Source organism: Amphibalanus amphitrite, unplaced genomic scaffold, assembly GCF_019059575.1.
Source record: "Amphibalanus amphitrite isolate SeventyFive unplaced genomic scaffold, NRLGWU_Aamphi_draft 000113F_arrow, whole genome shotgun sequence".
NCBI classification, from domain to species: Eukaryota; Metazoa; Arthropoda; class Thecostraca; order Balanomorpha; family Balanidae; genus Amphibalanus; species Amphibalanus amphitrite.
The window spans coordinates 457,062-484,881 of NW_024881608.1; the positions used below are offsets into that span (position 1 = coordinate 457,062).

General features: G+C 51.3%; 2 protein-coding genes and 1 long non-coding RNA gene across 3 annotated transcripts in view; 1 reads left to right on the forward strand and 2 right to left on the reverse strand.

Annotated features, from left to right (window-relative positions):
- Positions 1-197: 197 nt before the first annotated feature.
- LOC122381057 (tyrosine-protein kinase hopscotch-like) lies at positions 198-27,255 on the forward strand. The gene is made up of 20 exons (XM_043364774.1): positions 198-281; positions 5,751-6,593; positions 6,923-7,039; positions 7,290-7,426; positions 7,750-7,869; positions 8,167-8,324; positions 8,585-8,713; positions 8,848-8,975; positions 10,073-10,234; positions 10,645-10,817; positions 11,160-11,313; positions 11,632-11,779; positions 16,767-16,904; positions 17,954-18,093; positions 18,475-18,633; positions 19,930-20,070; positions 21,470-21,637; positions 22,003-22,172; positions 23,031-23,207; positions 23,708-27,255. Exons 2-20 carry the CDS (start codon positions 5,847-5,849, stop codon positions 23,823-23,825), a joined length of 3,384 nt encoding a protein of 1,127 aa, XP_043220709.1. The 5' UTR covers positions 198-281; positions 5,751-5,846; the 3' UTR covers positions 23,826-27,255.
- On the reverse strand, positions 8,173-10,137 carry LOC122381059. The gene is made up of 3 exons (XR_006256455.1): positions 10,058-10,137; positions 8,752-8,969; positions 8,173-8,305 (listed from the first exon to the last, which is right to left on the reverse strand). It is a non-coding gene; the product is annotated as an uncharacterized LOC122381059 (long non-coding RNA).
- The window catches only part of LOC122381079 (uncharacterized protein K02A2.6-like), an 8,476-nt gene continuing 7,572 nt past the window's right edge, over positions 26,917-27,820 (reverse strand). The window contains exon 3 of the mRNA XM_043364850.1: positions 26,917-26,923. Within this exon, the coding sequence (XP_043220785.1) occupies positions 26,917-26,923 (7 nt within the window). The remainder of the gene's footprint in view (positions 26,924-27,820) is intronic.

Here is a 27,820-nt window from a genome sequence, read left to right on the forward strand (position 1 = left end):
TTCGCCTTGCATGAAAATGATTGACAAATTGACTACATTTGTCAAAAAAGAACGAAATTAAATAGTCAAAAGGTGGAATTGAAACAGAGAACAGCATAAAGACCATAAAAGAGGCGTAAAACTTTGACGTCATAGTAAATGCAAAATTATTTTTAGATAAACGCAGTGATCTTTTATGCACCTTGTTGGTTCCTATTTCCGGTCGCGCATCATGCTTTGCTACTTGCACATGATATCCGCGCCCTAACCCAAAACAACAACTACTTGCATATCGCCTAAAGGTAAAGACCTAAGTATTTTTATTGGATACCAGAGTATTCGTACTGCGCATAGGTCAGTAGACACTGGAGGACTACCTGTACCAGTACCAGGACTCAGGAGAGCTCAAGCTGGCATTCTTTGGTAAAGTGAATTGAGGCTTGATCGTCATTGTCACCGGATTGAGCCATTTCATGCTTACCGAAGAGAGAGATGCTTACCGAAGAGATAGGATACGGGGGTAAGGGAGCAAACTAAGGATGCTCGTAGTGGCTACCCCCTCTCGTCATTTGTTCTGCGACATGTTGGTCATATCTTCTCTTGAACTGGTTGATGTTGTCGCTGGATACCACATGTTCTGGTAAACCGTTCCACATGTCGACCACTCTTGCTGAAAAGAACTTGTTGCGCTTTAGTGTTCGATGTCTTGGTCTGACGAGCTTCATCTGGTGTCCTCTAGTTCCCAGGTACCTGTCATCCAGCTTGAGGAATGTGCTGTCAACCTCAACTCTGTCCAGACCTTTCAGGATTTTGAAAGTTTGAAGCATATCTCCGCGCGTTCTTCGCTGCTCTAATGTTGTCAGCCCAAGAGCACTCAGTCGGTCTTCATATGGTAAATTTCTAAGTGAGGGAACCAGCTTTGTCGCTCTCCTCTGCACCTTTTCGAGCTTTTGAATGTCTTTTTTGAGATAGGGTGACCATGTCTGGATCGCAAACTCCATCCTGGGTCGAACCAGCGCCTTGTATAGTGGTGGAAGGATCTTGTCATTGAGGCATGTGAAAGTACTCCTTATACGGCCCAACATGGAGTTTGCTGAGGACGCAGCTTTGGCAACTTGTGCTGAGGGCTTGAGATCTGTTGAAATCAGAACTCCAAGGTCCTTTTCTTGTTCAGAGTGAGCCAGTTGAACTCCTCCCATGCTGTAGCTGCAGTTGGGATTTCTGGTACCGAAGTTCATGACCTTGCATTTATCCTGATTGAACTTGAGTAACCACCTGTTGCTCCACTCTTGTAGTTTATCCAGGTCTGCTTGGAGTTGCTGCTGATCCTCATTGCCTCTCATACTTATACTTACTTACTTACTTATACTTATAAAGTTCGGAATTTTGAAAGGCCACTTGGCCTCAAGGATCCGGTCCTATCGAGCTCCTTACTGACTCAGTGTCCTGACTCAGTCGTTAAGGTGAGTTGTGTGTTTCAAATGTGCCCAGTGTTTGTCCAGTCTGGCTTTGAAGGCGTTTAGGCTGGGGGCATCGACAACTGATGGCGGGAGTCCGTTCCAATCGTTGATGACTCGGACGGAGAAGACATTTCGACGCACTCGGGATACGGCCCTCGGTTTCGACAGCTTCCATTGGTGTCCGCGGGTGTTGCCTGTCGCTGCCGCCGCAAAGAATCTCTCTGCCTCGAGGTCAATCCCCTGTCTGAGCACCTGGTAGACAGTTATCATGTCGCCCCGGCGTCGGCGATGGTATAGAGACGGCAGGTCGAGAATCCGGAGCCTCTCCTCGTATGGCTGATTTCGGATGGCGGCCACCAGCTTCGTAGCTCTCCTCTGGACCTTTTCAACGCGCCTCTGGTCCTCCCGATTGAAAGGTCCCCAGATGGAGTTCGCGTATTCCAGGTGAGGTCGCACCATCGTTCGGAACAGCAGAGGCAGAGTGTTCTCGTCTAGAAGGTCGAAGCTTCGCCGGATCACGGACAGGATGCGCGATGCTTTCGAAATCGCCGCGGCTGCCTGCTCACGGAACTTGAGTTGGTGGTCGACGTGGATTCCGAGGTCCTTCTCCACCGAGGTCTGGTCCAGCTGCGTGTCGCCCATGTGGTAGACGTAGTTTCCATTGTGGGAGCCCAGATGCAGTGACTTGCACTTTGTTCGGTTGAAGGGCAGCTGCCAGCGTTCCGACCATTCAACGAGTGTATCTAGGTCAGCTTGGAGGGTGAGAACGTCTGATGCCCGGCTGACACTCCTGTAAATTTTCGTGTCGTCTGCGAACATCTTGATTGAGGACGCGACTTCGCCGGGCAGATCGTTGACGTACACGACAAATAGCAGCGGCCCCAAGACAGTTCCCTGTGGCACCCCGCTGGTCACAGCGGCCCATTCCGACCTTGAGTTGTTCACCCGAACCCTCTGTTGCCTCCCCGTGAGGAACGCCTGCACCCAGTTCAGGAGCTTGCCATCAACGCCGCAGGCCCGCAGCTTCAGAAGCAGGCGCTGGTGTGGAACAGAGTTAAAGGCTTTGCTGAAGTCGAGGTAGATGGCATCGATTGCCTCACCTCTTTCTAGTCCACTGGTCCACTCCTCGAGAGTCTCAAGCAGTTGGGTACAACAGGATCTCCTGGGTCTGAATCCGTGCTGCGCGCCACTCAACTGCCCCGTCCGGGTGAGATGCTCCATCAGCTGGTCGCGAATCAGTGATTCCAGCACTTTACAGGGGACTGATGTGAGGGTGACCGGTCTGTAGTTAAGGGGACACGTCCTGAGGCCCTTTTTGAAGATTGGGACGATCTCGTCCACGCGCCAGTCCCTTGGGAGGTGGCTCGAGTCCACGGAGGAACGAAACAGCCGCGTCCATGTCTCCGCCATCGCTTCAGCCGTCTCTCGGAGAACCCTGGGGTGTAGTCCGTCTGGGCCCGGAGCACTGTCCACGTTGAGTTTGAGGAGCTTCCGCTTCACCGATGCAGAGCTGATGTCCACGTCTTCCAGACGGGGGCCCCCATAGGAGGCAGTCACCGTGGGCAAGACAGTTGACTCAGTGGTGAAAACACTCTGGAAACAATGGTTGAGCAGGTTCGCTTTCTCACTGTCTTTCCGTGCCATCGTCCCATCGTCGTTTTTGAGGTCTTCAACTCTTATTTTGGTGCGCAATCGTGAGCCAGTGTAACGCCAGAATCCCTTGGGGTTTTCTCGGATATCTAGGACAAGCCTCTTCTCAAAATCTGCTCTGAGGTTTCGGGTAAGGGTGCGGAGCTTATTCCGAGCGCGGGTGAAGCGTGCATAGTCCAGTGGGTCTCTTGTGCGCACATACTGGAACCACATAGCGCGCTTGTGTTTCTTGAGCCGCAGGGCCTCCTGGTTAACATACAGGCTCTTGTTCGTTGACCTTGGTTTGGCAAGGGGTATGCAATTGGATGCCAGAGACAGAAGCGTGTCTTTGATGACATTGTACAATACTTCGGTCTCGAGTTCTGTCGTGGGTGCCCAGTTAATTGAAGACAGTCGAGCATTCATGAGACGATAGTTCCCTTTGTTCAGGTTGTAACGAGGTTCAGCTGGTTCTACTACTTCCGAGTAGCAGTTCAGCTTGAATTTGAGGACAACATGGTCGCTTGATCCTAGTCCAGGGAGGGACTGTAGGCCTTGGATCATCCCCTCCTCATTTGACAGAACCAGGTCCAATGTGTGTGGTGTTTCACCCAGTCTAAACCTCGTTGGTTGAGTGACATGTTGGTGCAGGAAGCAGTCATTCACTATGTCAACAAAGTTGTGGGAGCAATGTGCAGGTGGGGCAGTGGAAGCGCCAAGATCCCAGTCAATTTGTGGCAAGTTGAAATCACCGGTTATGACTACATGCGAGTGAGAAGACCTGCATGCTGTCTCATACGCCTGTAAATCTTGGCATCATCTGCGAAGAGCTTGCCCTCTGAGTGAACTTCATCAAGCAGGTCATTAATGTAGACAAGGAAGAGGATTGGCCCCAATACGCTGCCCTGTGGAACACCACTCCAGACTTTTCTCCAGCTTGAGAAACTTCCTCTTATGGTCACTCTCTGCTCTCGGTCTGTTAAGAATGACTTTATCCAGAGAAGTAGTGGGCCATCGATTCCTGCAGCCTTGAGTTTCGTTATCAGGTGATTATGTGGAACTGTGTCAAAAGCTTTGCAGCAGTCTAGGTAGATGGCATCTACTGCGTCACCTTCATCAAGAGCATTCTGAACCTCATACAAGTACTCCAGAAGCTGGGTTGTGCATGATTTGCCAGACCGAAATCCATGTTGCTCCTTACAGAAGAAATTGAAACTTTCCAAGTGGGAAACTAGGTGGCCTTTCACAAGTCTCTCCAAAACCTTGCAAACTACTGATGTAAGGCTGATCGGTCTGTAGTTGAGTGGATCCGAACGGCAGCCCTTCTTATATATCGGAGTTACATTTGCCTTTTTCCAGTCACTTGGGATGCTTCCTGTACTCAGTGATTCCTGGAAAATCATTGTCAGAGGCTTGCTGACATTGGTTGCACAATTCTTGAGTAAAACTGGGTGGATTCTGTCAGGGCCAGGTGCAGATGGTTTGGAATGGTATGGTTTGGAATGGTGGAATGGTAATGCCATGGATGATTATTATTTTCCATGATGCTTTGCTACCTGCTGGCTGCTGCTAAATTCGAGGTTGTCTTTTGTTGAGAGACTTAGTCCCTGGAATGGGAACCGCGCCAGTGTTGCATGCCACCCTGGGCCTGTGTTCCTGGTTGAATTGGTTTTGGTTGGTAGGTATCCATTGTGTCCTGCAGGAGTCAGCCAGGGTTGTATGTGACTCATACTGTGATAACTGACACAAATATGCTAAATGACAATGACTTACGTTACTCAGACCATCTCTCGGACTGATCTTGTCATTGTGGACCTAAGCTCAAGCTTGAAACACAGTGTGTGATATTTACACTCACTCAGTCCAATCCCAGCTTCTTCCCCTGAAAGGGGTCAGGGCCTGACCCCTTTCTTCACTGTTTGCACTGGACAAAGTATGGTGGACTGTGAAATATGTTAAGAGAGACAGTGAACCTGCATCCTAACCATGGATGGTTAGAGTTTTTAAAATCTTCCCTTAGCTACCTAAGTAGTCAAACAAACCAGGAGAGCATTTAGAACTTTGCAGCAGCCAGGCCTGAGGCCGGTCAAGTTTTCACACCGCACAATTTCTGGAAGTCTCTGAATTAAGAACACTTGCAAAAGATAAAAGATTGTGCTAGATGGGTTGGGAATGCTGAGTTGTATCATATTTTTGGACAGTACATGAACAGAAGATAAGTAAGATATATTGATGAAATTTCTGTTCAGTAATAAACCAAAACTAGGAGGGCATCTATATTGATATAAAATGAAAAGAGTGGTTTCACATATAATGGTGAGCCAAGCCTGGGATGATAGAAAAGCTCCTTGTGTTTGCATTTATCCTGGAGGAAGACTAGTAATTTTTCCTGAGCTGCCTATGTAGTTAGTCAACATCATGAGTGTCACTTAATATTGCACCACAGTGTAAGGTCTGCACTGGTTCAAGGAAGCTGTGTGCCCTGCACCACACTACATGTGTCATCCTCTCCTTACCTCTTACATTCATATTTTATTCACATGTTGATAAAATTAAGTGACAATGACATATTTTTTCATGGTTTTTCATGTATTGTCTTTTGTTTTCATATTATTTACAAAGTGTTTAGACCACACCACCACATACAAACTCCAAGTTTAGTAACAAAACATACCTTTTCAGGTCTGATAGCTCTTAGTGTGAACACTGAGAGAGCCTAAACCGCTCCTCTGAGAGGTACACTCCCGCCGGTCCTGCGCACCTCTCGGTCACGCGGCGATGGACTCCATCAGCGTGGACGGCCCGTCGGCGGGCGAGTGTCAGGTACACATCCGTCTGTGCAGCAGCCGCGAGCCGCTGGTGCTCGGCGTGGCGCGTGACGAGACCGCCGAGCAGCTGACGGTGCGCGCGGCGCGACACTGCCGCATCGGGCCCGTGGCGCGACACCTGTTCAGTCTGTGTGACGAGGAGACGCGCCTGTTCCTGGCCGGCAGTCAGCGCGTGGGGGGCGCCGTGCGCCGGTACACCTTCCTGATGCGCTTCAAGGTGGCGGACGTGGTGCGTCTGCGCGCGCTCGACCCGCACGCGTTCGACTACCTGTTCCACCAGGTGCGCGAGGCGTTCGTGATGGGCACGTTCTCCAACATACTGCGACAGAAGGAGGACGCCCTCGGCCTGGCGGTGACCGACATGTACCGGCTGATGCGCGAGATGAACGTCCGACGAGAGGACGTCGAGAAGGACTACAAGTCCTTCATCCCGCGCGACCTCGTCAAGATGCACTCGTTCTTCCTCAAATCACCGATCCGTAAGCACCTCATCAAGCTGGAGCAGGGGCCCATCAACGACGTCATGTACATCAAGGAGAAGTACGTGCAGAAGGCGCTGGAGATGTGTCCGACGTACGGAGACGAGACGTACACGGTGCAGCGCGACGAGGCGGGCGTGGTGCGCCAGTGGAAGCTGGTGGTGGACCCGTTCCACCCCACCCAGCCAGGGCTGAGGATGAAGACCGACGGCGGCGAGGTGGGTGGCAAAACCGGAGTCGGAGGGGTGTCTGGGTGCTGATGTTGGGGTAGTGGAAGGTCGGAAAGCGCAGGGAAGGGCTAGCAATGGAGTAGGAATCGATTACCGGCAACCTTTACTTTACTATCGTTATTAATTATTTTGAAGTGTCTTCCGTGACGCTTTTTACAGAAAACGTTAATTTTAAGGATATTTATTTTCCTCTCCGCCAATCAAGCCTCACGTTGAATTCATCCCATTACGCTCAAAACAGGCATCTTGTAGCGGATGCGTTAGTAGTAAACTGATGAGTCGTTGACGTCATCTCACTGACGCTGATGCGTTTTCAGAACTCCATCCACATATGCACCATCAGTGACATCTGCTACATCTCGCTGAGAAACGACAACAGGGTCGAGCTGGCGCGGAAAAACGGCGTACCGCAGTACTTCCGATTCGCATCAGAGGTAGGTCTCGCAAGTAATTTGTACTAGTGCTTGTCTAGCGACCAGCAGGCTGCGAGAATTAACTCACACCAGATAAGTGATTTGGTGAAAAAGTGAAAGAAGCGGTACTCATAATGAGAAGATAACCGGGAACCTCATCTGAATATTTAAAGAACCAACGATTAAAAAGTCTGAGCCTCGCTTCCGTCCCGTCTGCCGAGGTTCCTACCACACCGTAACACCATCTCACCCCGTTGTGGCCCATCTTCAGGCCGAGATGACGTCGTGTGTCAGCCTGCTGGACTCGTACTACCGGCTGATGGAGAAGTGGACCTTCTGCCTGAGCAAGGACCTGCAGCTGCCATCCCAGCTGCGCCTCAAACAGCGACGCTGCCACGGTCCCGTCGGGTAGGATGGCCTTTTCTGTTCAAGAGGCATGGAAAGGCTGCCGCTTTTGGAGATCGTCTCTTATTCATATCAGATGCTGCACTATGACACGTGATCTTAATGAGCATTGTCTTAGCGGCATTTGCTGCCTTGGCTGCTTAAAAACGTTCAATTTGATTCTCCTGCTGTGTGCGGGTGTTCGGTTTTCTGTCTGTCGTTAGATAGTTTTATTAGTCGATGAGGAGATGTTTAGCTCGTATACCTGAACGGTAGGGGAAGAAAGGTGTTGTCCCGACTTCTTCAGTGGTTTCCAGAAGAGTTGACAGCATCGTCTCCTTCCTCAGCCAGGAGTTTGCGCACCAAAAGCTGCGCGAGAAACGGAACAACGAGCCGGGGACGTACCTGTTGCGGCAGCACTCTGAGGAATACGACGTCATTCTGGTGGACGTGTGCCAACCCAACTGGTCAGTAGCAGGGAGCTTTACCGGCCTTGATCACACTGTGTGCGAGATGAAAGGACTGTTCTAAAACGTTAGAACTGCGATTGGTCTAATTTAGTATCATTGATATTCAACGTTCATAGTCAATGTCGGTCCATGTAGGCATGAGTCAAAAGCCCTATATGCCATTTGCATTTTATCTTGATATCAAGGGAAAAGAAGGAATACATATGTGTGAGAGCTGAGTACGACTTTATGTCTTGTTTTACCGTCGTTGAGCCAGCGCCCTAACCACGGTCTGAACCCTCCGCCATTAATCAGTGAGCAGCCGCTGACGATAGCGATCGACGAGACCGCTGGCGGCGGGTTCCGGTGTCCGGGCGAGGAGGAGGAGCACGCCTCCATCCAGGAGCTGCTGGCTCAGTTCTCCACCGACCACCTGGTCCAGTTCAAAGAGTGCCTGCCGCCATCAGAACACGGTACGGGTATAAGGCGGGCCTCTGTCGCATGGGGATAATAGAGGGGATGTATGATTGACATTATTGAAGCAACATTTCGGCAGTAAAATTAGACGAGGTAAAATTAGACTCAAGCTTTGATAGTGTGCAATTAGGTTGCCACAAACGTGTTATTTTATTTATTTATTTATTTATTTATTTATTTATTTATTATGTATTTATTTATTTATTTATTTATTTATTGTAGTTTTGCCCTTAATCATGTGTTCGTTTTTTTTCAGATGAGAGCCCCCTACGGCTATGTCGAGACCTTAGCTCAGACGAAGAGGCGGCCAGGCTAAAAAGCAAACAGAAAATGGGGAATGACCAGCCTCTGTGCATACCGGCCAACTCGCTCAAACTATACACAGGTCAGTGTCGGATCGCTGGACAACGGGGCGGCGTTTACCTTGTTCTTATGTGTGCTGTCTGACGGTCCAAAATTTTCTGCGGTGTTGACCTGAGAGCTGACCTCTCCCGCTCCCGTGGTCCTGTCCGCCCACAGGCCGGGCTGCCGAGGTGTACGGCCGCTACACTGTAGTTCAGCGCGCTCAGTGGCACACTAGTTCGGGCACTACCCGCCAGGTGGCAGTCAAACGGCTCCAGCAGCACCTCACCAAGGAGCACCTGCAGGTAGGGAGGACAGGTGGGCGGTACGTGACCATTATGGAACGCTTTCACTCAGTATATAACGTACTAATTAGGTATTGGTGAGATAAGATATCGAGATTTCGGCACGTAATTTCTGCAAATGTGGTTATTTGCCGTAAGGTCGTAGCGATTTGCGAGGTTTCTTTCAAAACGATCATGCTATTGTAAACATTTGATATCAGACTCTGTCAGGGTTGGCAGGGGGTGGCAAAAACTGGTTTTTGCCAGTGGTTTTAACCGGTTTAAACCGGCTGGCAGAAACCCTGGTGGCAAGAACTGGCAAAAACTGGCTAAAACTTAAATGGACAAACCTACAACTTTTCTAGTTAGGAATGGATTTGAAATGTACAAATGCATTTCAGGTAGTTATATAGATGCACTAAACATTCTGAAGTTGCCTCATTAGGTACTTATCCGTGCTTAAAATGTCTATGCATGTCGGTAGACATCCACGACGGCATGTATTTCCATGTAAGGGGAAAGTGGGACAAGGCGGCCACGGTAAGTAGGGTGTCATGCGGTGCCGTGCGCATATCAGTGGCAGATACCTCTTCGCACTTCTCATATTGCAGGACTCACCCAGTCACCCTTGCACTGGCTCATTTGTCACCCCCAAAAGGCATCTTACTAGCTCCTTATGTATGGATAGCCCATGAAAATGTTTCTGAGTTAGGTATGAAACATTTCAATGGTCAATGTCACTTCTGTTTGAAAGCATAAAGCTCATAAAGCTTTCACCGAATTCTCCTTTAAATGTTTCCTGTTCAAAATCATGTCTAGGCATAGTATTGTGATATTTCTGAGTTTTTGCCAGTTTTTGCCACTTTTTGCCGGCTAAAACCGGTTTAAACCGGCAAATGGCATAAACTAGTTTTTGCCGGCAAAAATGCCAACCCTGGACTCTGTGCTCAGTATGTCCGCTTCCCCTCCCCAAACCATGGGTTACTCAATCATATTGATACTCCTATCGGGATAGTTAGCAGTTAGCACCACTCTTTTCCACGACGTCCTTCTCTCGTTAGTACCGGTACTTTCTCTGTGCCCCAACCCCTGACCCGGCCTACCGCCGCCGTCGTCAGGACTTTATCGACTCGGTGAGCGCGGCGCTGCAGTGGACGTGTGACGCCGTGGTGCAGTTCCGCGGCGTGTGCCTCACGCAGGCCGTCTCACTCGTCATGGACTGGTACCCGCTCGGTCCGCTCGACTCCTACCTGGCCGAAAACAAACACACACTCATGGAGGTGAGCTGGGCGGGTGGAAATGTGCGGGGTGTAGTGTACTCTTGCAGAGACTGTAGTGTAGACTTGACAATAGACTTGTATGGGGCGATGAGTAGTGTGAGATGTAGTGTAGAGATGTAAAAGATTGTTGATGAGACACGAGAGCTGATTACGTGGCTCGTTACGTCAGTTTTGTTTTTCGATTTGAAACGAATCACAGTTTAGAACTGGGCGAGAATACGGACAAGTTAAATATCTTACTGTGGTTATTCATGATTATCGTGATGCATGTGCTCGTCATTTTATACATGAAAGGTGTCTACTTCTAGGCTACGTTCTTTGTCTAGCTCATAAAACAAATAAATCACTACATTAATCCCGTCATTCCCATTCCATCACACTCACCTCCGCACCGTCCTCTGCCGTTTCAGGTGGACCTGGTGGAGGCCGGCACCTACCTGGCCAAGGCGCTCTGGTACCTGGACGAGCAGGGCGTCACCCACGGCAAACTGCGCTGCCGAAACGTGCTGGTGTCGTCCCGGGCAGAGAACAAGTTCCACGTGCGCCTGGCCGACCCCGGCCTGCGGCTCTACACACAAAACGAGTGAGACAGCTCACGGGGGGAGGGGGCAGTGATTGGGGTTGAACTGGGAAGACATGTGTCAGTGGGGTAAAGGAATGAAAGTGCGGGATGAATTTTGACCGTTTATTTGTTAGCTCTGCTGTTTACGAGGCATTGATGAAATATATAAAAGATAGCTACGTGACATAATGCATATCAACAAGTTATGACTTGTCAGACTGTGAACCCATGTTTGTGTTCGCCATGTTTTGTCAACTCTTCCGTTGTTCGCTGTATTCCAGCCTCCACTGGGTACCTGTGGAGTATTTTAAGCAGCTGCAATCAGTAGGTAGCTAACCTGTCGCATTGTCCGCTGTGTTCCAGCCTCCACTGGGTACCTGTGGAGTATTTTGACCAGCTGCAATCGGTGGCCTACTCCTCGGCGGCGGACGTGTGGTCGTATGGCACCACCCTGTGGGAGATATTCTCCTACGGACAGACGCCGCTAGAGGGAGAGGACCTCGACATGGCCAAACAGGTGGGTCTGGACCTCAGAGGACAGCGAGAGAGGGCTGTGGAGTGGCGTGTATCGGTGGCGTTTTGATAGGACTGGTAATGCAAACATGTGACGACCATTTGAGGTTGAAGTTGAGGAAAGTTAATCACTGTTTCTTTTTTATAATTTTCAGTTTCAGATAATAGTACGCCCCACCGCTAGAGACGGCCGTCTTGTATCTCTTCGAAGGTGACCACTGACATTTAGCTTGTCTCTGTTTACTTTCGGACATGTGTGTCCGTACCTTGCCTTCACTGCTCCAGTTCCTGCATGCACTGACGCTTCCCCTCCCACGCCCAGTTATACCAGCGCGGCGGCCGGCTGCCGCCGCCCTCCGGCTGTCCCCGCGACATCTACCGACTCATGTGCGACTGCTGGCACCACATGCCGCACAACCGGAAAACGCCACAGGCCATCATGCGTGACATCAACCAGATCCTCTACAACGGTGAGTACGGCCGGCGGGTGGGTTCTAAGAGAAGGGAGCGAGTGCGGGAGACGATGTCTGCAGTGGTGTACTCACAGGTGGTCGGTGGGGCGTTCGGAGGATTTTGCGTTGATGCTACGAGATTGTTGGAGAAATCTGATTCAGCTAGATTGTAGTATATTCGGTAACGTTCTGAGAGAACGTCATTTACCGACCAGCTGTTGAACTGGCCGTTCTGACTCCACCTGGGCGTTACAAATCCGGGAGCCCGGATCTCCGATAGCGTGCCCTCGCGTCTGAGCTGTACCGCCATTCAGCGGTGACGGCGCTTCCCGTTCAGTGAATTCTGTTTGCCGGACGCTCCGTGCCCGCTGCCGCCGGCTATCGTGAAGTATTCCGTTTAATCAGGCCGGCGCAGACCGGGCGGCCTCCCCGGGGACGGCGGCGACGCTGGACGGACCAGGACCGGTGCGCGGGTCGCCTATCGGTCCCGGCAGAGGCTGGTCGCTCTCTGATCTGCTGATTGGGAGCGGGCCGTAATTAGCGGCTCTCTGGGCGGCTGTAATGACCTGCTGCTCAGAGAGGCGACTCAAACGGGGCCGGGGGACCGGCGCGGGGCTGGGTGCCGAGCCGAGAGTGGTTTATGGACTGGAGGCATTTGAGGGGCCACTGTGAACCTGGGTTTTGATCCGTGGCATTACCGTCTTTCTAGTTTAAATAAGCATCATCTATCAATAAGCGGCTCATGATTCCATCTGGAGAGCGTTTTAATGGGCTCTAGAAATTAATATCTCCCGAAGGCAATTTGGTGTGATCGGATCCTTATGACTCGATGAGGGATTGAAATAATCGAAAAAAGTGACGCCGGGTCGGATGCTATCGATGGTCGTAACGTTGGCCAGCACAAAGATCGTCTGCAACAATGCCGCTCTCCGCACAAGTTTGTCTTTCAGCTCCATCCCAACCGCAGCACTTAGCGTAACCCGAGTTTATTTCCGAATTTGAATCTCCGCCAGTCCTGAAATCCCCCGGTGCCGAGCGGTCCCAGTTGATCCGTATTGACATTGGCGCGGTGGCCGTGTGCCCAGCGGCAGAAGTTCTGGTTGGTTGGCGTGGCCGGTCCAACTTTGGCCGGTCGCTCCCACTGGTCACGCACATCGCTATACGGATGCTGGTCGCAGTGACTCGGAAAGCCGGGCGGTAGCGGTCCCCGATCTCGGTGGAACCCGAGTCCGACCGACCGGTGCACAGTGTGGCCGAAGACCAGTTTAGCGCGAATTTAATCCCAGCGCCGCTCGGATCCACTGAAAATGGTTCTCTGGTTCCAAAACTGACGTTTACCCCTCACCGGACCTATTGGTTTTCAAAATACCCCCCCTTCGCCGGCCGAAGGGGGGGGGGGGTACGACCCCCGTCGCTGTTTGGCCCTTGATGAAGCTAGAGCCTCGCGGAAAAAACGAGCGTGTGTGCCGTTACGAGACGCAGCAACTGGTATCCGATTTTAAGGTCTCAGGTTAACCTGTGACCTCTGAGTTCAGGTCAAGTGGCCCAAGGCACGGATTCGTTTTTTATTAATAACTTCGCGAAAAAATGCCGCAGAGTCCGCAATTTTGGCATCATCGTGTTCGCCTCGCTCAGGTGCGTCGAATGGTATACTTTTTGTTCGGCTGAAGTCAACTTAAGGTGTTGACCTCGGGTCAAGGTCAAGTTAGAGCCCCCCAGATCACGAAGTTGGTCGAAGGAGGTCATGTTGCATATCATTCGATTCGGCAGGTCTTCCTGAGTCCATTGGTGGCTTTCCCGACTCGCTAGCTCAATTTGATCAGGAGTTATTGACGAAAAACTCTTATTATCCTAGTGACGTCATAAATGACGTCACGTAAGGCCAATAATGCAAAAGTGAAGCATCGAACCTTGCAAGGAGTGCATGAAATCACGATTCCGTGTGCTTGAGATAGTTTATTAGGCTGGAGCCTGTTCGGCCGCGCCGCCCCCCACCTTGGTCAGGTCACGCCGGGCGGCCGACTAGACATGTTCAAAGCTGAATTGACGGCAAATAGGCAAAAAGTGGCAGCTGAAACTTGCTCGCTTATGTTCAGAAATGTGCGTAGAGTTCAGCCATGCCCTATTCGTCATATCCATTTTTATCCATTTTGACATTTTCCAACTTCTTTATGAAATACTATTGTGAGAACGATACACATGCAGGGCTCCTGTTCTAACTCATTAAACTCAGAAACCATTCATTGAAAAGCTACCATGATAGCAGAAACAGCTTCATCATGAATTGTGCTATCCGGTGATATGCTATTTTCTCATATATCTTCTCGAAGCTTCCGTAAAATTTACATTGAAAACTGGACATATTTCTCAGTACCATAGCCCGATTTCAGGAACCGGAGCGTGGGTCTACTTTCGGCAGGGATATAAGTCCTCAAATGATAAAGTGGCTTAAAAATAAGGTTCTATCCGATAACTTCGGACAATTTCCTACCCATTGATAGGTATAAATAACAGTTTATCGAAAGTCGGGTTTTTGATTAAATTCGCGCTAATCTGGTATTCGGCAAGACTGTGCGGTGGCTGGCTGGGTCGACCGGCTGTGCTTATTAAGGGTCCAATGATGGTGAGCGGCAGCAACGGGTTCTTTGAGTAACTAAATGAATAAGTTACGGAATTGACCACCCTCGAGGCTGGTGAACACCGGCCGTACTTTGGCTAACTACTGCATATTAGTACGGATTTCGTTAGGTTTTGTCATATCATTGCGGACGATTGGTCTTTTTTCGTTAGGTGTCTCCAAAGTTATGTTTAGTTTTATATTCCTTCTATGACCAATGATTTACTCACTGGTCTGACTACCTGCTGGTGTTTCCCAATGGATCAGTGCGAGCATTGATTACAACATTCACCGTTCTACCAGAGTGATATGGGAGGCTGGTATGTCGCAGTTGAGTCTTGGTTGTGATGATTTGCGCAATATGCGTTTCTTTTGCGATGAGATTCAGACGCCCTGGCAACAGGAGGGCATGCTCTTATCTTACTACACTTTATTGCTGATTGTAACAAATCAGAAGTTTCTTGCTAGCGCACTCGCCCCATCCAATAAGTTTGGAATTTCTTCGCAAATGGCTTTGTTGTTAGGCGAGGCGCAGGTTTTTACAGGACGAATGTGCTCTCTCGCACGTAATTCTGAGCTGAGAGGACATCTGTTGCCACGATAGAGCGAAATTAAATTTGTCGCTTCCTACTGAGAACTCTAGCGATCAAGGAGACTTGTACTGTCAAAGATTTAGCGGATTATTAATTTCTAAACGTGTTTTTTAATTTAAAGCGAAATCAGCTTCGTTCGGAAACCAGAAATTGATCGGGTTCGCACACCAATTGATGTGTGCAGCTTACAGATAACTTATGCATGCGGTGTACCAGACCTGTGTTAAAGCATGATTTTGTAAATGAAACCGTGCTATACATAGATGTGAATAGCCGTACCTTTTCCTTTTTTCTAAAATTAACATCAGGACAGACTTTTTGCTAGGAATAGCCAAAGCTGACCGTCATCCCACAATGAACCGGACCTAGACTAATTTCATTATTATCCCTGTCGTCCCAACCGTGTTCTTGTTCTGGTTGACCTTTGGCCAGCGGTAACTTTGACATCAAGTTGTCCAACGGCACGTGTTATTTTTGGTCCGATGATACCTCCGTGGGGAGCTAACATGGCCTGGCCGGTACCCCAGAAGGAGCGATGGGGTGAATATGCTGACGGAAAATTGGAAATTACTGAAGTATTTTGGAAAATGGATTGCGAGTTTTCTGAAAGCTATGAATTATAGTGTCTGAAAGCGTTTTTAGGGGTAAGGATTCGATAACGGATTCAAGAGTTTCAGTGGCGTGGTAGATTCATGTGGACGAAGGGAACACTAGAAGCTAAATACTATTTGTAAACATTCGCACTTTCTGCACTGCCACACATCACTCGAGACAACTATGCATTGTTATCATTGTAATGTAAAATATCAATTAGTGTGTAATTGTCAGTGCGTTGGTGCGCATTATGGACTAAGCACTGTCTGCACTGCTTTGATCTACAGTGCAAAGGTTTTGCCATTGCTAATGCCTGTTGACAATGGCTCGGAGTGGGACGGGGTGGGGCCAGGGCTATTCACTGAGTGTGTGCTTTCAGCGCAGCTTTCATTTAGTCTGTACATTTACAAACAGGGCTCTGAATGCCTTTAATATCTTCATATGTGTTGATTCAACAACTGTGCTCACTTACGACAATGCCTCTTGGTTTGTCCCAGTTCAATATTTTTTATCACCCGGATATCGCGAGGAATCAATCTCCTCTCAATTTGCTGTCCCGCTCTCGGATTTAGCCTATTTCTTTTGACATCCGCGGTATGTCATTTTTTTTCTGCGTATCTGTAAGAGCGGATGCATGCCTATATCCTGTGAAGTCATTACGTTTCGCAGGGATTCTTAGTACCACATTTTGCTTGTGTTCAGCCTTTGCTGATTGAACGCAATGTCTATTCCGAAGAAGTTTTATTCCAACTACAATACCTGGCACCTGCTCACTCTACCCAGTTTATTTTTCGTATATTGCGTCCCTCCGGACCATCTGACTCACCGCCCGCCGTCCCTGTCGCGTGCGGCGCCGCTTACGCTCAGTTTGCCCGTGACCCTGCGCGGCCGCCGGGCGGTGACTCACCTGGCCGAGTGTCGCCCCTCGGGGCGCGATTTGGGGCGGCACTTCCAGGAATCCGACCGGTATATTGACCCGCTTCCAGGAACGGCACGGGGCGGGCAGGGGCGACGCCAGGTGGTCTGTCAAGGGGGATGAACTGTTGTTATTCGAGACTGGCTCGGGGTAGAAAATGTCCACACTGGAATAACCGGTCGCTATGCTAAGATGCACATATACCTGCATTCCAGGACCCGCCCTTAGCGTGATCCCTGAGCGCGCCCCTGCCGCTGACGGCCCTCGTACTGTTTTGTTTTGCAGTGTTCAACGCGCGACAGGTGCACGCGTACGCCACCCTGTCCAACAGTGCGTCTGTGGACAGCGGCGAGGGTGCCGGTACCCCAGTGGACGGCACAGTGACTACTCTGGGCACCGATAACACCACAGTGTCGGCAATAGGTGGGTGAACCAACACCAACCAACACCACAGTCATCACAATCACCAGCCACCACCCTGGGCACCGACAACACGACAGTGTCGGCAATAGGTGGGTGGCACCAACAATATTACAGTCAACATCACTATGTAGTCAAGTTGATCTAAGATGGTCGAGAACTAACATCACACATGGATAGCGTTACTTTCATTCAGTGCATGAATGTGTCCTTGGAATGCCTCCTTTTGCTGTGTGTGCGTGTGTTTTTTGTGGAATGACGTTGATATGGTTCCATGTTTTCGCTTATGTAACGTTGTCATCGTACCACACAATATCTCATTGTTTTCCGCTCAGTGTTACCTTAGGTCACTTTTTACATTTTGGGTGCTTATCCATGACTCAGGCATACTCAGGTTTATAAAACGTGAATAGAAATTAAACTTACTTTTCTTGTTCTTTGTTCTTTTCTTTTTTGTTAAAATTGTATTGCCATTCCGTGCTGTTTTTCGTCTCCAATGACACCATACTCCCTGCTGCCTAATCTACATCAAGGTCCCAGGGCAGTGGTCATTGGCCCTTTTTGTGGTGATCAATGCGGTCAGCGACCTGGCCACTCTGCTCCACCCCCTCAGCCCCCCCCCCCCTCGTTCGCCGCCCACACTCGCCGTCCATTGCTACTCTGTGGAATGTCTCTCGGTTGCCGGGCCGTCAGCCGGTGTGTATGGGTCGTTACTGGGCAGCGGGACGGGGTCCCTGTAGGACCCGCCGCGCTGGCCGCCGGGGCCAGTCTGTCAGTGTCACTGTCCGGGATTGATGTGACTGCGGCCCGGTGTGGTTCGTGGGAGTAGGTGTAAGGCAAACAGAGGTATGCGGAGGGGTTGGGGGCTGGGGACTAGGTTGGTTGTGGCTTGAATTGGATTGGGGTATGGGGATGTAAGCCGAAATTTTATGGCATTTGATGGCGCTCTCTATGATTGACCTGTTCATGTTACGCCCGCTTTGTCCCGTAAAGTCATTAACGCCCTTTTTGATTGACCTGCGAGCTCTGACACCGTCCTCCGTCCCCCGCAGAGTCCGTGGCGCCGCCTATGATTGACCTTCTGTCGGAGCCGTTCCCGGGCGGTGCTGACCTGGCCCGGGTCATGTCACCGGAGTCGGTCGACCCCGAGGGACGCACCAGAGACCGTCTGGTCAGCATCGGCAGGCACAAGGTCAGTACCCGGCGAGAACGTCAGTGGTCAGATGGGACACTGAAGATCCTTCTCCGTGCGTCTCGAGATGTTCTGGGCGGAATCGAAGCGCGTGATCGTAGTTTCTACATTCTAGGATCGCTGAGTTTTGGAGGATATAGCGCTGTTAAATTAATCGCTTCACAAATAATTTTCTGTGAAGTAGTTTTTATGAAGTGATTTACCTTTTGAATGGCGGCGTGATCTTACTGCTTTACGTATTGCAACCATCGTATGTTCATCAATCGAAGTCAGTTCGCTTGGTATGTTGCTGGTGTAAATGTACCGTTATGGTGGGGGCGTTGTGACGGCCCGCCCCTTCGTCACCCTCCTCCTCACTGACACACTCCCTTGTTCCATCAGCTGCTGATCCCCGGCGTGCCCACGTCGCTGGGCGGCGACTCGGCCGAGCCCGTCACCCCCATCTCGCCTCTGGATATGTTCGAGGAGGCGTGCCCGAGCTTCCCGCGCGTGCTGCAGCTCAACCAGGGGCAGGTGCAGCTCGGAGACCGACTCGGAGTGGTGAGTCAAAGTAGATCGACTCTGTCAGCTCGGAGACCGACTCGGAGTGGTGAGTCAAAGTAGATCGACTCTGTCAGCTCGGAGACCGACTCGGAGTGGTGAGTCAGACTGGGGCGACTGTCAGTTCGGAGAGCGACTGGGAGTGGTGAGTCAGACTGGGGCGACTGGGAGTGGTGAGTCAGACTGGGGCGACTCTGCCCGCCGGAAATCGACTCGGAGTGGTGAGTCAGACTGGGGCGACTGGGAGTGGTGAGTCAGACTGGGGCGACTGTCAGCCGGAGATCGACTCAGAGTGGTGAGTCAAAGTAGGGCGACTGTCAACTGTCAGCTCGGAGATCGACTCGGAGTGGTGAGTCAGACTGGGGCGACTCTGCCCGCCGGAGATCGACTCGGGGTGGTGAGTCAGACTGGGGCGACTGTGCCAGCTGGAGGGGTAGGAAGACGCGCCCAGCTTGTCTTGGGGAAATTTATCTGGTAAGGGTCTGTAGCCGCCACTGGCTAGTCGTTCTTTAAGCTCCCCTGACTAGCTGACTGGGGACGCCTCTGTCACATCCGCTTGCTTCCACTATTCCTGTTCCTAACTGCGTTAGTTATCGCCGTTTCTTTATGTCGCATCCATATTATAGTCGTATTTCATCCGTTGCAGAATGCGTTTGTACTGAAAAGGTCGGGGATTTGAGCCACCTTTAGTCGTGTTCGTTTGAAGCTCGACCTGCGCTTTAGTGACAAATTGGCAGCGTCTGTACAGGACGTGCTGTCGGTCTTTTTCCCTACGTGCGCCGGGATAAGTAGGTAGCGTTCCCGAGATGTGAGCGCTGCCTCTGACTGAGCTCATTACTGCCATTGAGGTACTCAATGCCAGAGTGGCCCTCAAACCTGGAGGGGCAGTGGCGGGCCTTTGACCGTGCTTTGACCGTATGATATATGTGCAAACTGCCCATTTGTCAGGTGTGCTGAGGGAGTGTGTCAAGGTAAGGGTATTGCGGAGGGTTGGACTATTCATAAGGAAGTATGTTGAATATCCCAACAAGTCGGGAAGGCACATTTGTCTTAGTTTTGGAACGAGAATTGATCATCTGCGCATTATGTCGAGTCACCTGTTAGCGAAGTTCTCTGTGAGCTATTTGTACTCCCCGAGCAGGTAAAACTGCGCCTGAGACCGGTGTCAGAAGCCCCACTGTCGGTCGATGGCTGTCCCGCGCGGCGCCCCGCGGTCGGGTCTGTCTCACGGGCCGGGTTTCGCGCCCTTCCTTGTCACGCCACGCCCGCTGACAGCCGCCGCCGTGTCGCCGGCAGGGTTTCTACGGCGAGGTGTACAAGGCGGTGCTGACCCACCAGGACGGCACCTGGGAGACGGTGGCCGCCAAACGGCTCAAAAAGAAGGCCATCAGCACGGCCGGGCTGCAGGACCTGCAGCGCGAGATCGCCATACTCAAGGTACGCGTGCGGCTGGCGGTGGCGGGGATGGGAGCCGAGTGGCTGGGTATGTGAGATGAGTCATCTGATAATGTTGGCTTATAGTATTTATATTGATTCAGGTAATCATTATCGGGCTTTATAAGCCGCTTAATTTATGGGATAGATAGCATCATTGAGGAATGGAACACGTTCGGTGCTGTCCTTCAGGCAAGGCTACGGAATAGTAAAGAACTTTTTTGCACGCGCAATTTATGTACTACATTAACTTACCGGATTCATTCTATTCCCCGGATATACTCGTATTATCTTATTTCTACTACCAGACAATCCAATACCGTTACATCAAATAGTTTGATAGCATATACATTGACAGACATTGCTGCCACCGGCTTTATTCCCTGAAAATTAGATGGCAGCTCATCTTTGAGCAGTTCATTGAGCTTATTTTTTGGATCCGGGTCGGGAATCAGAACAGTAGATTATAGTGACGGACGGCATACAGATTCCGGATAGCTGACGTCCAGGAGACATGTGCATCATGGTGCTTAACCGGCATATAAGCTCGCCCCGAGGGGTTAAACACCGTTCCTAACCCGACCACAGTCGCGGACGGCAGCAGGAACTTAACTATTTTAGATGTGTCCGTTGAAAAGGTAGGTTCAGAATTTCATCCTACCGATTTTTTACCGTTGTTAAAAAAAAAACGTTTTACACGTCGCTTTAGCGGTATTATGCAGTCTTGTTCATACTCGGGGGATGCCCTACTACCTACTGTCAATTCAACTGACTGAGACCGGCTTGAACTTCACCCCGATCAGGTGGTGGCGGCCCAAACTTCGCTGCCGCCCGGCGGTCGGCCGCCTGTGTTAACTTGGTCCATTTGTGGCGCCGACTCGCTGACTGGTCTCCGTCGGCCGGGCTCTACCTAACCCGATCCGACCGGGGAGGTGTCATCGCGGGGTCACTGGGGTCACTCCGCCGGGCCGGGGGCGTCCGAAGTTGGTCTCAGGCCGTCACTCTCGGCGCCTGGCGGCTGATTGATCATGTAGGAGGGAAAGTTTGACGGCTAATGGGCGCCGGTACCTGTACCGAGCCGTGGACTGTGTCCGGAGACTGGCCGTCTCAGGGCGGTACCCTGTTCTCTCAGTTGACCGGGGCATTCAGTAGTCACGTCCTACCCCACGCCCCTGGATGGTGGGTGTGACGTGGGGAGTTGTGGTGCAGAACGAACGCCTTAGACAATGAGGAGACACGTGGAACGTTCTACAGACGTTCAGCGCGGTCAATAATTGTTCGGCAGCCACTGATGGTTGTTCATATTGTCCATGTTTATCGAATCTCTTTCTCCCTTCATCACTCCTCCCATTTCTTCTACAAGTTCCACCACAAGTACGACTGACCCCCGCGCCTTCCCCAGGACCTGGACCACGAGAACGTGGTCAAGATGCGCGGCATCGTGGACGAGCCGGAGCTGATGTTGGTCATGGAGTACCTGCCTCCCGGTGCGCTCAGCTCCTACCTGAAGATGTACTGGGACAAACTCACCACGCACCGGCTACTCAAGTTCGCCAAGGATGTGGCCAAGGTAGGGAGTTCCGGGACCCAAGTTCGCCAAGGATGTAACCAAGGTAGGAAGTTTCGCGACCCTGAGCAGAGAGTGGACTTAAACGGGAGTCGAAGTAGAGCTAGAGTTTGAACAAGCGTGAATTCCAGTCGTTCTGGTTGTTCCGTTTCCTTGAATCATTGATGCACTTTCTAGCATTGATTGTTTACTCCCTTATGGATCGTCAGGCTCGGCTTAATGTGTTTGGAGAGCATTGTTAAACTGAAGTGAAACTGTAACGAGTGTTACATAACCGGCCATGTCTGAATCGATATGCTAAAGTGTACGGCGCAATTGACGCCAGGTGATCAACAGCAGACCTAACGCTCCACGAACACTCCCAACAGGGTATGGAGTACCTGGGTGAAAAGAAGATCGTGCATCGAGATCTGGCGGCTCGGAACATTCTGGTGGCGTCCGACACGCACGTCAAGATCTCCGACTTTGGGTTGGCTCAGGTGACGGGCGCCAACACCTACTACTACCTGAAGACCAACCGGGAGCTACCCTTCAGATGGTGAGTCGACATACGCGGCAGGGTCGCGGCGCGGAGGTTAGAAACGCAAGAGCTCGGGGTGGGAGGCTGAGCAAAGCGCTGCCGGGGTGCGGCCGGAAAAGTTAGATGAAACCTGCAGCTGCTGGGGCTGGTCGGGAGATTTAGAAGGACTATATTCTATCCCGCCCGGGAGGGTTGGACATGCGCTGCGAGCACGCGTGCAGGGGTGACTGGTTTATGCTCCGGGGCGGCAGAAGCGGCTGTGCGACCGGAGGGCATTGCTCCCGTCACGTTTTGGGGAGTATTGTCTGCATCGGAGCGTAATGTGGGGGGCACCGCGGGCCGTCCGATGCTAGATTACAAGTCGGCTGTGAGTGAAACACGATACGGCCCGCGTCGCCAGGCCGGCGTATTGAAACAGTGAATACTTCTCGTCTGACATCCAGATTAATCCACGGGGAATTTATCTAACTTAGAGCCGGGTGAAACCCTAGTGATTGATTACCCCCAAACATAGCGCGAAATGTGCAGCTTCCGGCTACATCTTGAGTGGGAAGTTTATCCTGCTACTTCATTAATGTGAGTTACACGGGGAGGTAATTTGTGAGCCTCTCAGTCACTCTGACACACTGACACTGTAAACACCAGGCACTGCCTCTCTCTCTCTCTCTCTCTCTCTCTCTCTCTCTCTCTCTCTCTCTCTCTCTCTCTCTCTCTCTCTCTCTCTCTCTCTCTCTCTCTCTCTCTCTCTCTCTCTCTCTCTCTCTCTCTCTCTCTCTCCCCCCTCCCTCCCTCCCTCCCTCCCTCCCTCCCTCCCTCCCTCCCTCCCTCCCTCCCTCCCTCCCCCTGACCCCTCTGACCTCCCCTCCCCTCTACCAGGTACGCTCCGGAGAGTATCCGTTACGGCAAGTTCTCGTCTCTGTCGGACGTCTGGTCGTACGGTATCACGCTGTTTGAGATGTTCTCGGGCGGCGAGGACCCCCAGATTCCCAACTGTGACGACCAGAAGCTGCTGGAGACGCTGGACCGCGGCGTGCGGCTCTGCTGTCCCTCCGAGTGAGTCGCGGGGAGGGGAGAGAGGAGAGGTGGTGGGCAGTGGAGCAGCTGGGTTGGGTGGGGAGAGGGTATGGATGGTATTGAGCAGTGGGTGTGGAGGGAATGAAGGCATTCGGGGTCTGGAATGGTCATTAAATTGTTGTCCGATGCTCCGCGTATAGTTCTCACTGCAAGTCTGTTGACTTGCCTTTTGGTTATTTTGAAAATTAAATGTCATTCTGCTATCCATCAGCACCACTTTTTTACTTCATTGTTAAGATTTGTTTTCATCGTGGTCATCTTGATAAATGAAGACTAGAGCAAAGTAACCATCGCATGACGTCTGCCGTCCGGTTGTTCCAGCCCGTCATCTGTCTGCCGCCCCTCCGTCCCGGCCCATCCCCAGTCCCCGCGGTCCGCCGGTCTGACGTTCCTGTCCGTCGCCCGTTTGCCTTCCGCTGTGCTGCCGTCCCGACCCGTCCCGCGGTCCGTCTTTCTGACGTCCCGTTCCGCCTCCCCAGGTGTCCGCTGGGCATCTACACGTCGCTGATGTGGCCCTGCTGGGACGAGCAGGCGCACATGCGGCCCTGTTTCTCCGACCTCGTCCACGAGTGTGCATCCCTGATGCGCGAGTACTAGAGACGGAGACGACGACAGCTTTGGAGGAGGTGAAAGCACAGACAGTCAGATGCTTTTGAGGTGCATCTGTGCTTTTGAGTTGTCTCAAAAGCACAGCGACTAGCGGGAGCAGTCAGGTTTCTGGGGTGATGAAGGAAGGCAGCGGCGGAGAGGTAGATGCCCGCCTGGGAGAAGGTTGTCTAGTGTCTTTGGCGCTGAGAGCCCGAGCTGTCCGTACTGCCATATGCGTTTTTTTCTGTGTGCTATATTGTTCGATGCTCGAGAGCTGCTGCTTTTCGTTCCGGCGCAGTGGTGGCACTGGAACTTTGATGGAAGGAGCTGCAAACTGCTCGGGCTATAGCCCATCGTTTCCTTTGGTGTGGGGAACGAAGGGGCTCATTAAATGTGAGATCTGCGTGCCTCGCACATGCAGTGAATTTGATGCTGACGCATTTGTGCTTTACTGGGTACTGTTGAGCGTTTTTTTTTTTTTTTTTTTTTTTTTGGCATCCATTATACTATGGATAACGCACAGGGTTTTGCGAGAAATGTCACGTCCGCATTTCTGGATAGTTTATGCGGAGGATTCAGCGCATGTGATTGACTTTGTGCGTAGTTGTACGCAGCAGCTGCGTACAACTACGCTGACTGGTGATGTTTTTATTGAAGCTACCCAAGTCGGTACCCAAGTTTACCATGATGTTGCTGGCATCGTAAGACCATGGTGTTGTGAACTCGGTTTAGTTAGTTGTGCATTAGTAGTGGCTGGCGGCGCTCTTGTGAACACTAACGCGGCCAGTCTTTTGACTGACGCTGAGCCTTTTATTATGTGGATAGGGGTGTGCTGGCTGCCTTCGTGATTCGCGAAGTTACTTTGTCTACTGTGATACTACGAAGTTGCCCTTCGTGTGCGACCGGATGCTTTTTGATGTGCTTCGCTGGCCTTAGTGTCGATTTAAGGGTAGCGGTGAAAGCTATGTCCACTCGATGTTGATTTATTCGTTCAATTAGCAGGATGTTTTAGGTATATGAATCTCTATGAAATACCCAGGCTCGTTTATGTACCGTGTTGTGCCCGTGCTACTGAATCTCTTGTCCGAACCAATGCATACCCGGCGGTGTCCGAGGATACACTCCGTCTACCCCGCTCACCGCGGTCGGCCTCGTGTCCCGCTGTGCTCAAGGTCTGTCCGGGACGCCGTCATGGCTCCACCTTCTCTGGTCTGAGGTCTGCGCGCCCGTGGCGGGCCGGCCGCCTCGTTTGTGCGCTATTTCCGTCTTACTGCCGGGACGGTAGCCGTTCGGCGGTGGACGGGAAATGGTCCACGGTGACGGGACCGGGCGGTGTGGGTCCCGCTTTAGGGTCCGGTGTGACGCATCACTGGGAGACAGTGTGCGCCGAGCTACTCAACGTTATTTGGAGGGGGCACTGGTGGCTAAATCTTCGATCAAATGTCAGGTATTCGTATATTTGCATTTGATATGATTTAATTTGCGATAGATATGCATGATAGGTAGATGCAGTGTTACGCTATCTGCGTCGCCGCTTTGCAAGTATAGATACACGAGATAGGCGCGGGATGCTCCAATATTTCCGATATAGCTCTTGTGAAGCGAACGTTGAGATTATGCTGTTTGTGGTGACTGTAACCCATTTGATCACAGCTCTGTCGCATTGCAGAGGTGTTCCTAGTGATTGACTTTTCCTGCACGCCATTATCAATTTTGTTTACCTTTGGCTGTGTTTATATAATATTTTAGCCATCGTGTATGTATTCACACATTCTCGTTTTTATGTCGCTCAAGTCGTTTTAGTCTGATGATTTATCTTTTTCTATTTTTGGCATACATAGATGTACGTTATGTAGCGTTTCTGGAAACAAAGCTAAAGACATAATTGCGCGCACATGGCGTCGGTCTGCGATGCGAATTGTGTTGTTTTGCTGTGATTGGCTGTTTGCCATGCCAGGTTTGCTGTAGTCTGTCATAGTTAAGTATTTTGAGTGATTCGAGTGTGCAGGTCTCCGGAGAATCAGTGATTACTTGACTTAATTTGGCACCTGATTTGCGCCGACACGAGATATTTTCGCATTGCAGAAATGCCGAGAATATGACTGTGAACTAGCCGGTGGTGGGTATTGACCGGGCATCGAGAAGATTACAAATAGCTACCAGTAACACGCCTTTTGGGCGACCAACGGAGCGAGCGAGAGGATGGGCCTTGCACGTGCGACATTGCGAGGGGGTACCTCCAACTAACTTGTGCACTGCACCCTACTAATCGGTCTTTAGCGATGTGCCAAATTTCAGCGCAATCGGCCTAGCCGTTCTCGAGATCTGGAAGCGGCACACTGCACGTGCGCACGTGCAAGCGGGGTCCAAACTGACTTTTGCACGGCACCCTACTAACTGGTCCCCAACCGTGTACCAAATTTGAGCGCAATCGGCCAGGCCGTTCTCGAGATCTGGGAGCGCCCCCTGCACGTGCGCACGTGCTGTAGCACCCCAACCTTAACACATGCAGATGAATTATCTGATGGAGACCTAACTGTGTACCGAGTTTCAATTCAATCGGCCCAACCGTTGTGCCGTTATTGAGGTTGCAATTTTGGGGGTTCTTAAAAAATGTCCAACTTTACCACGCGCCACGTGCGGTAGTTGGCAAGAACGCATGGTGGCCATCACACCACATAACTTTTACGTCCAAGTGACATTCAGTAAAGAAGACCGCTTGTCAATCGGATGTCCCGTTCCTAAGATATTAGCTTTTGAAGAGCGTCCCCACGGCCGGCCGGCCGGCCGGCCGGCCGCTCATACTCAGGATTTTCCCTTAATTCAGTATGAGACTCCGCTCGCTTCGCTCGCTCCGTAATAAATTGATGCCTAAATTAATCATTTTGTCTGGAGACCGGACGCGTCTCGTCTCGGCCTGCCGTGGCGAGTTTTGTACAGTGTCCGCGGATTGCGCTGTCCCTATGTTTAGTCTCCAGCGTTCGGCTTGCACCGCGTAGACCGTGACGTGCCGACCATTTGCGATAGCCGAGAAACTTTTCTGATTTTCCGGCAGTTGTGTATTGTCTGCAGAGCCGTCTGCTCATGTCTGGAGAGTTGTCTACTGTCTGACGGTCGCAGACAGAGTGATCACAGCGGGTCTACTGAGATCTTCCGTCGGTGCGGCGCGCTGAGGCCCTGTGAGGCCGCCGCCGGACCGTCCCGCTAGCCGAGGGGTTAGATAGAGCTGACGGGCCGGGGAGCCGTCCGACTGGGCAGCCCCGTGTGTTGAGTACTGACCTCCGTGACAGACTGGTCTGCCGTGCCCGGGCACCGTCGGACTTTGAGGTGATAACGTGCGGTTCGCTGATGGTGCCCCCAGAGTTGTGTCGAGTGCTGCTCTCGTCTCTATTTACGATAAAGATTAAAGACCTTTGTGGAATACATCGCAATGCAATGATTGTGTGTTTCCTGTTAAGGCGACATATTCAGCAGTTCAGGGACGGGCTCTGTCAGTGTTCCATGGCTCTCCGTGGCGTCCTTAGCTCAGTTGGTAGAACGTTGGACTGGACTGGTAGTGCCCGGGTTCGGGGGGGGGGGGCATTTGGGTTCGTATGACTCCGGCGTTCGATATACGAGACTCCTGACGGGGATGGTCTGTGGTTGGATGGAGCAGCCGCAGCCAGTGGAGTGGGACGGCCCGTGTACGGTTTTGATGGGTAGGGGAGAGTGGGGCAAAGCGGCCACCCGGGGCAAAGCGGCCATCCATCGTTTAAGCCCTCCACAGCTGGCGTCAGTTCCAATTTATGATTTCCAATTATACTTCTCTTTGCGGTCGTTCGAATGAGCCAGACCGGGGTTTCAGGCCCATCGCCATTGTTCTGTGAAACACGGAAAAGCATTTCTTGCCAGGTTACCAATTATGTTTACAATTTTTAAATGTTATTTTATTCCATAACCGTTTGGAATTTTTATAAGCGTTTTTGTCCATGCATTGCGTGGTTATCGTACATGCCTTCTACCAA

Bases quoted from the DNA above. Each gene is read 5' to 3' on its own strand.
- LOC122381057 (XM_043364774.1), top strand. From the start codon at position 5,847: ATGGACTCCATCAGCGTGGACGGCCCGTCGGCGGGCGAGTGTCAGGTA. The intron at 8,714-8,847 runs GTCAGTGTCGGA...GTCCGCCCACAG, and splicing joins CTCGCTCAAACTATACACAG to GCCGGGCTGCCGAGGTGTAC. The intron at 11,314-11,631 runs GTGGGTCTGGAC...TCCCACGCCCAG, and splicing joins ACCTCGACATGGCCAAACAG to TTATACCAGCGCGGCGGCCG.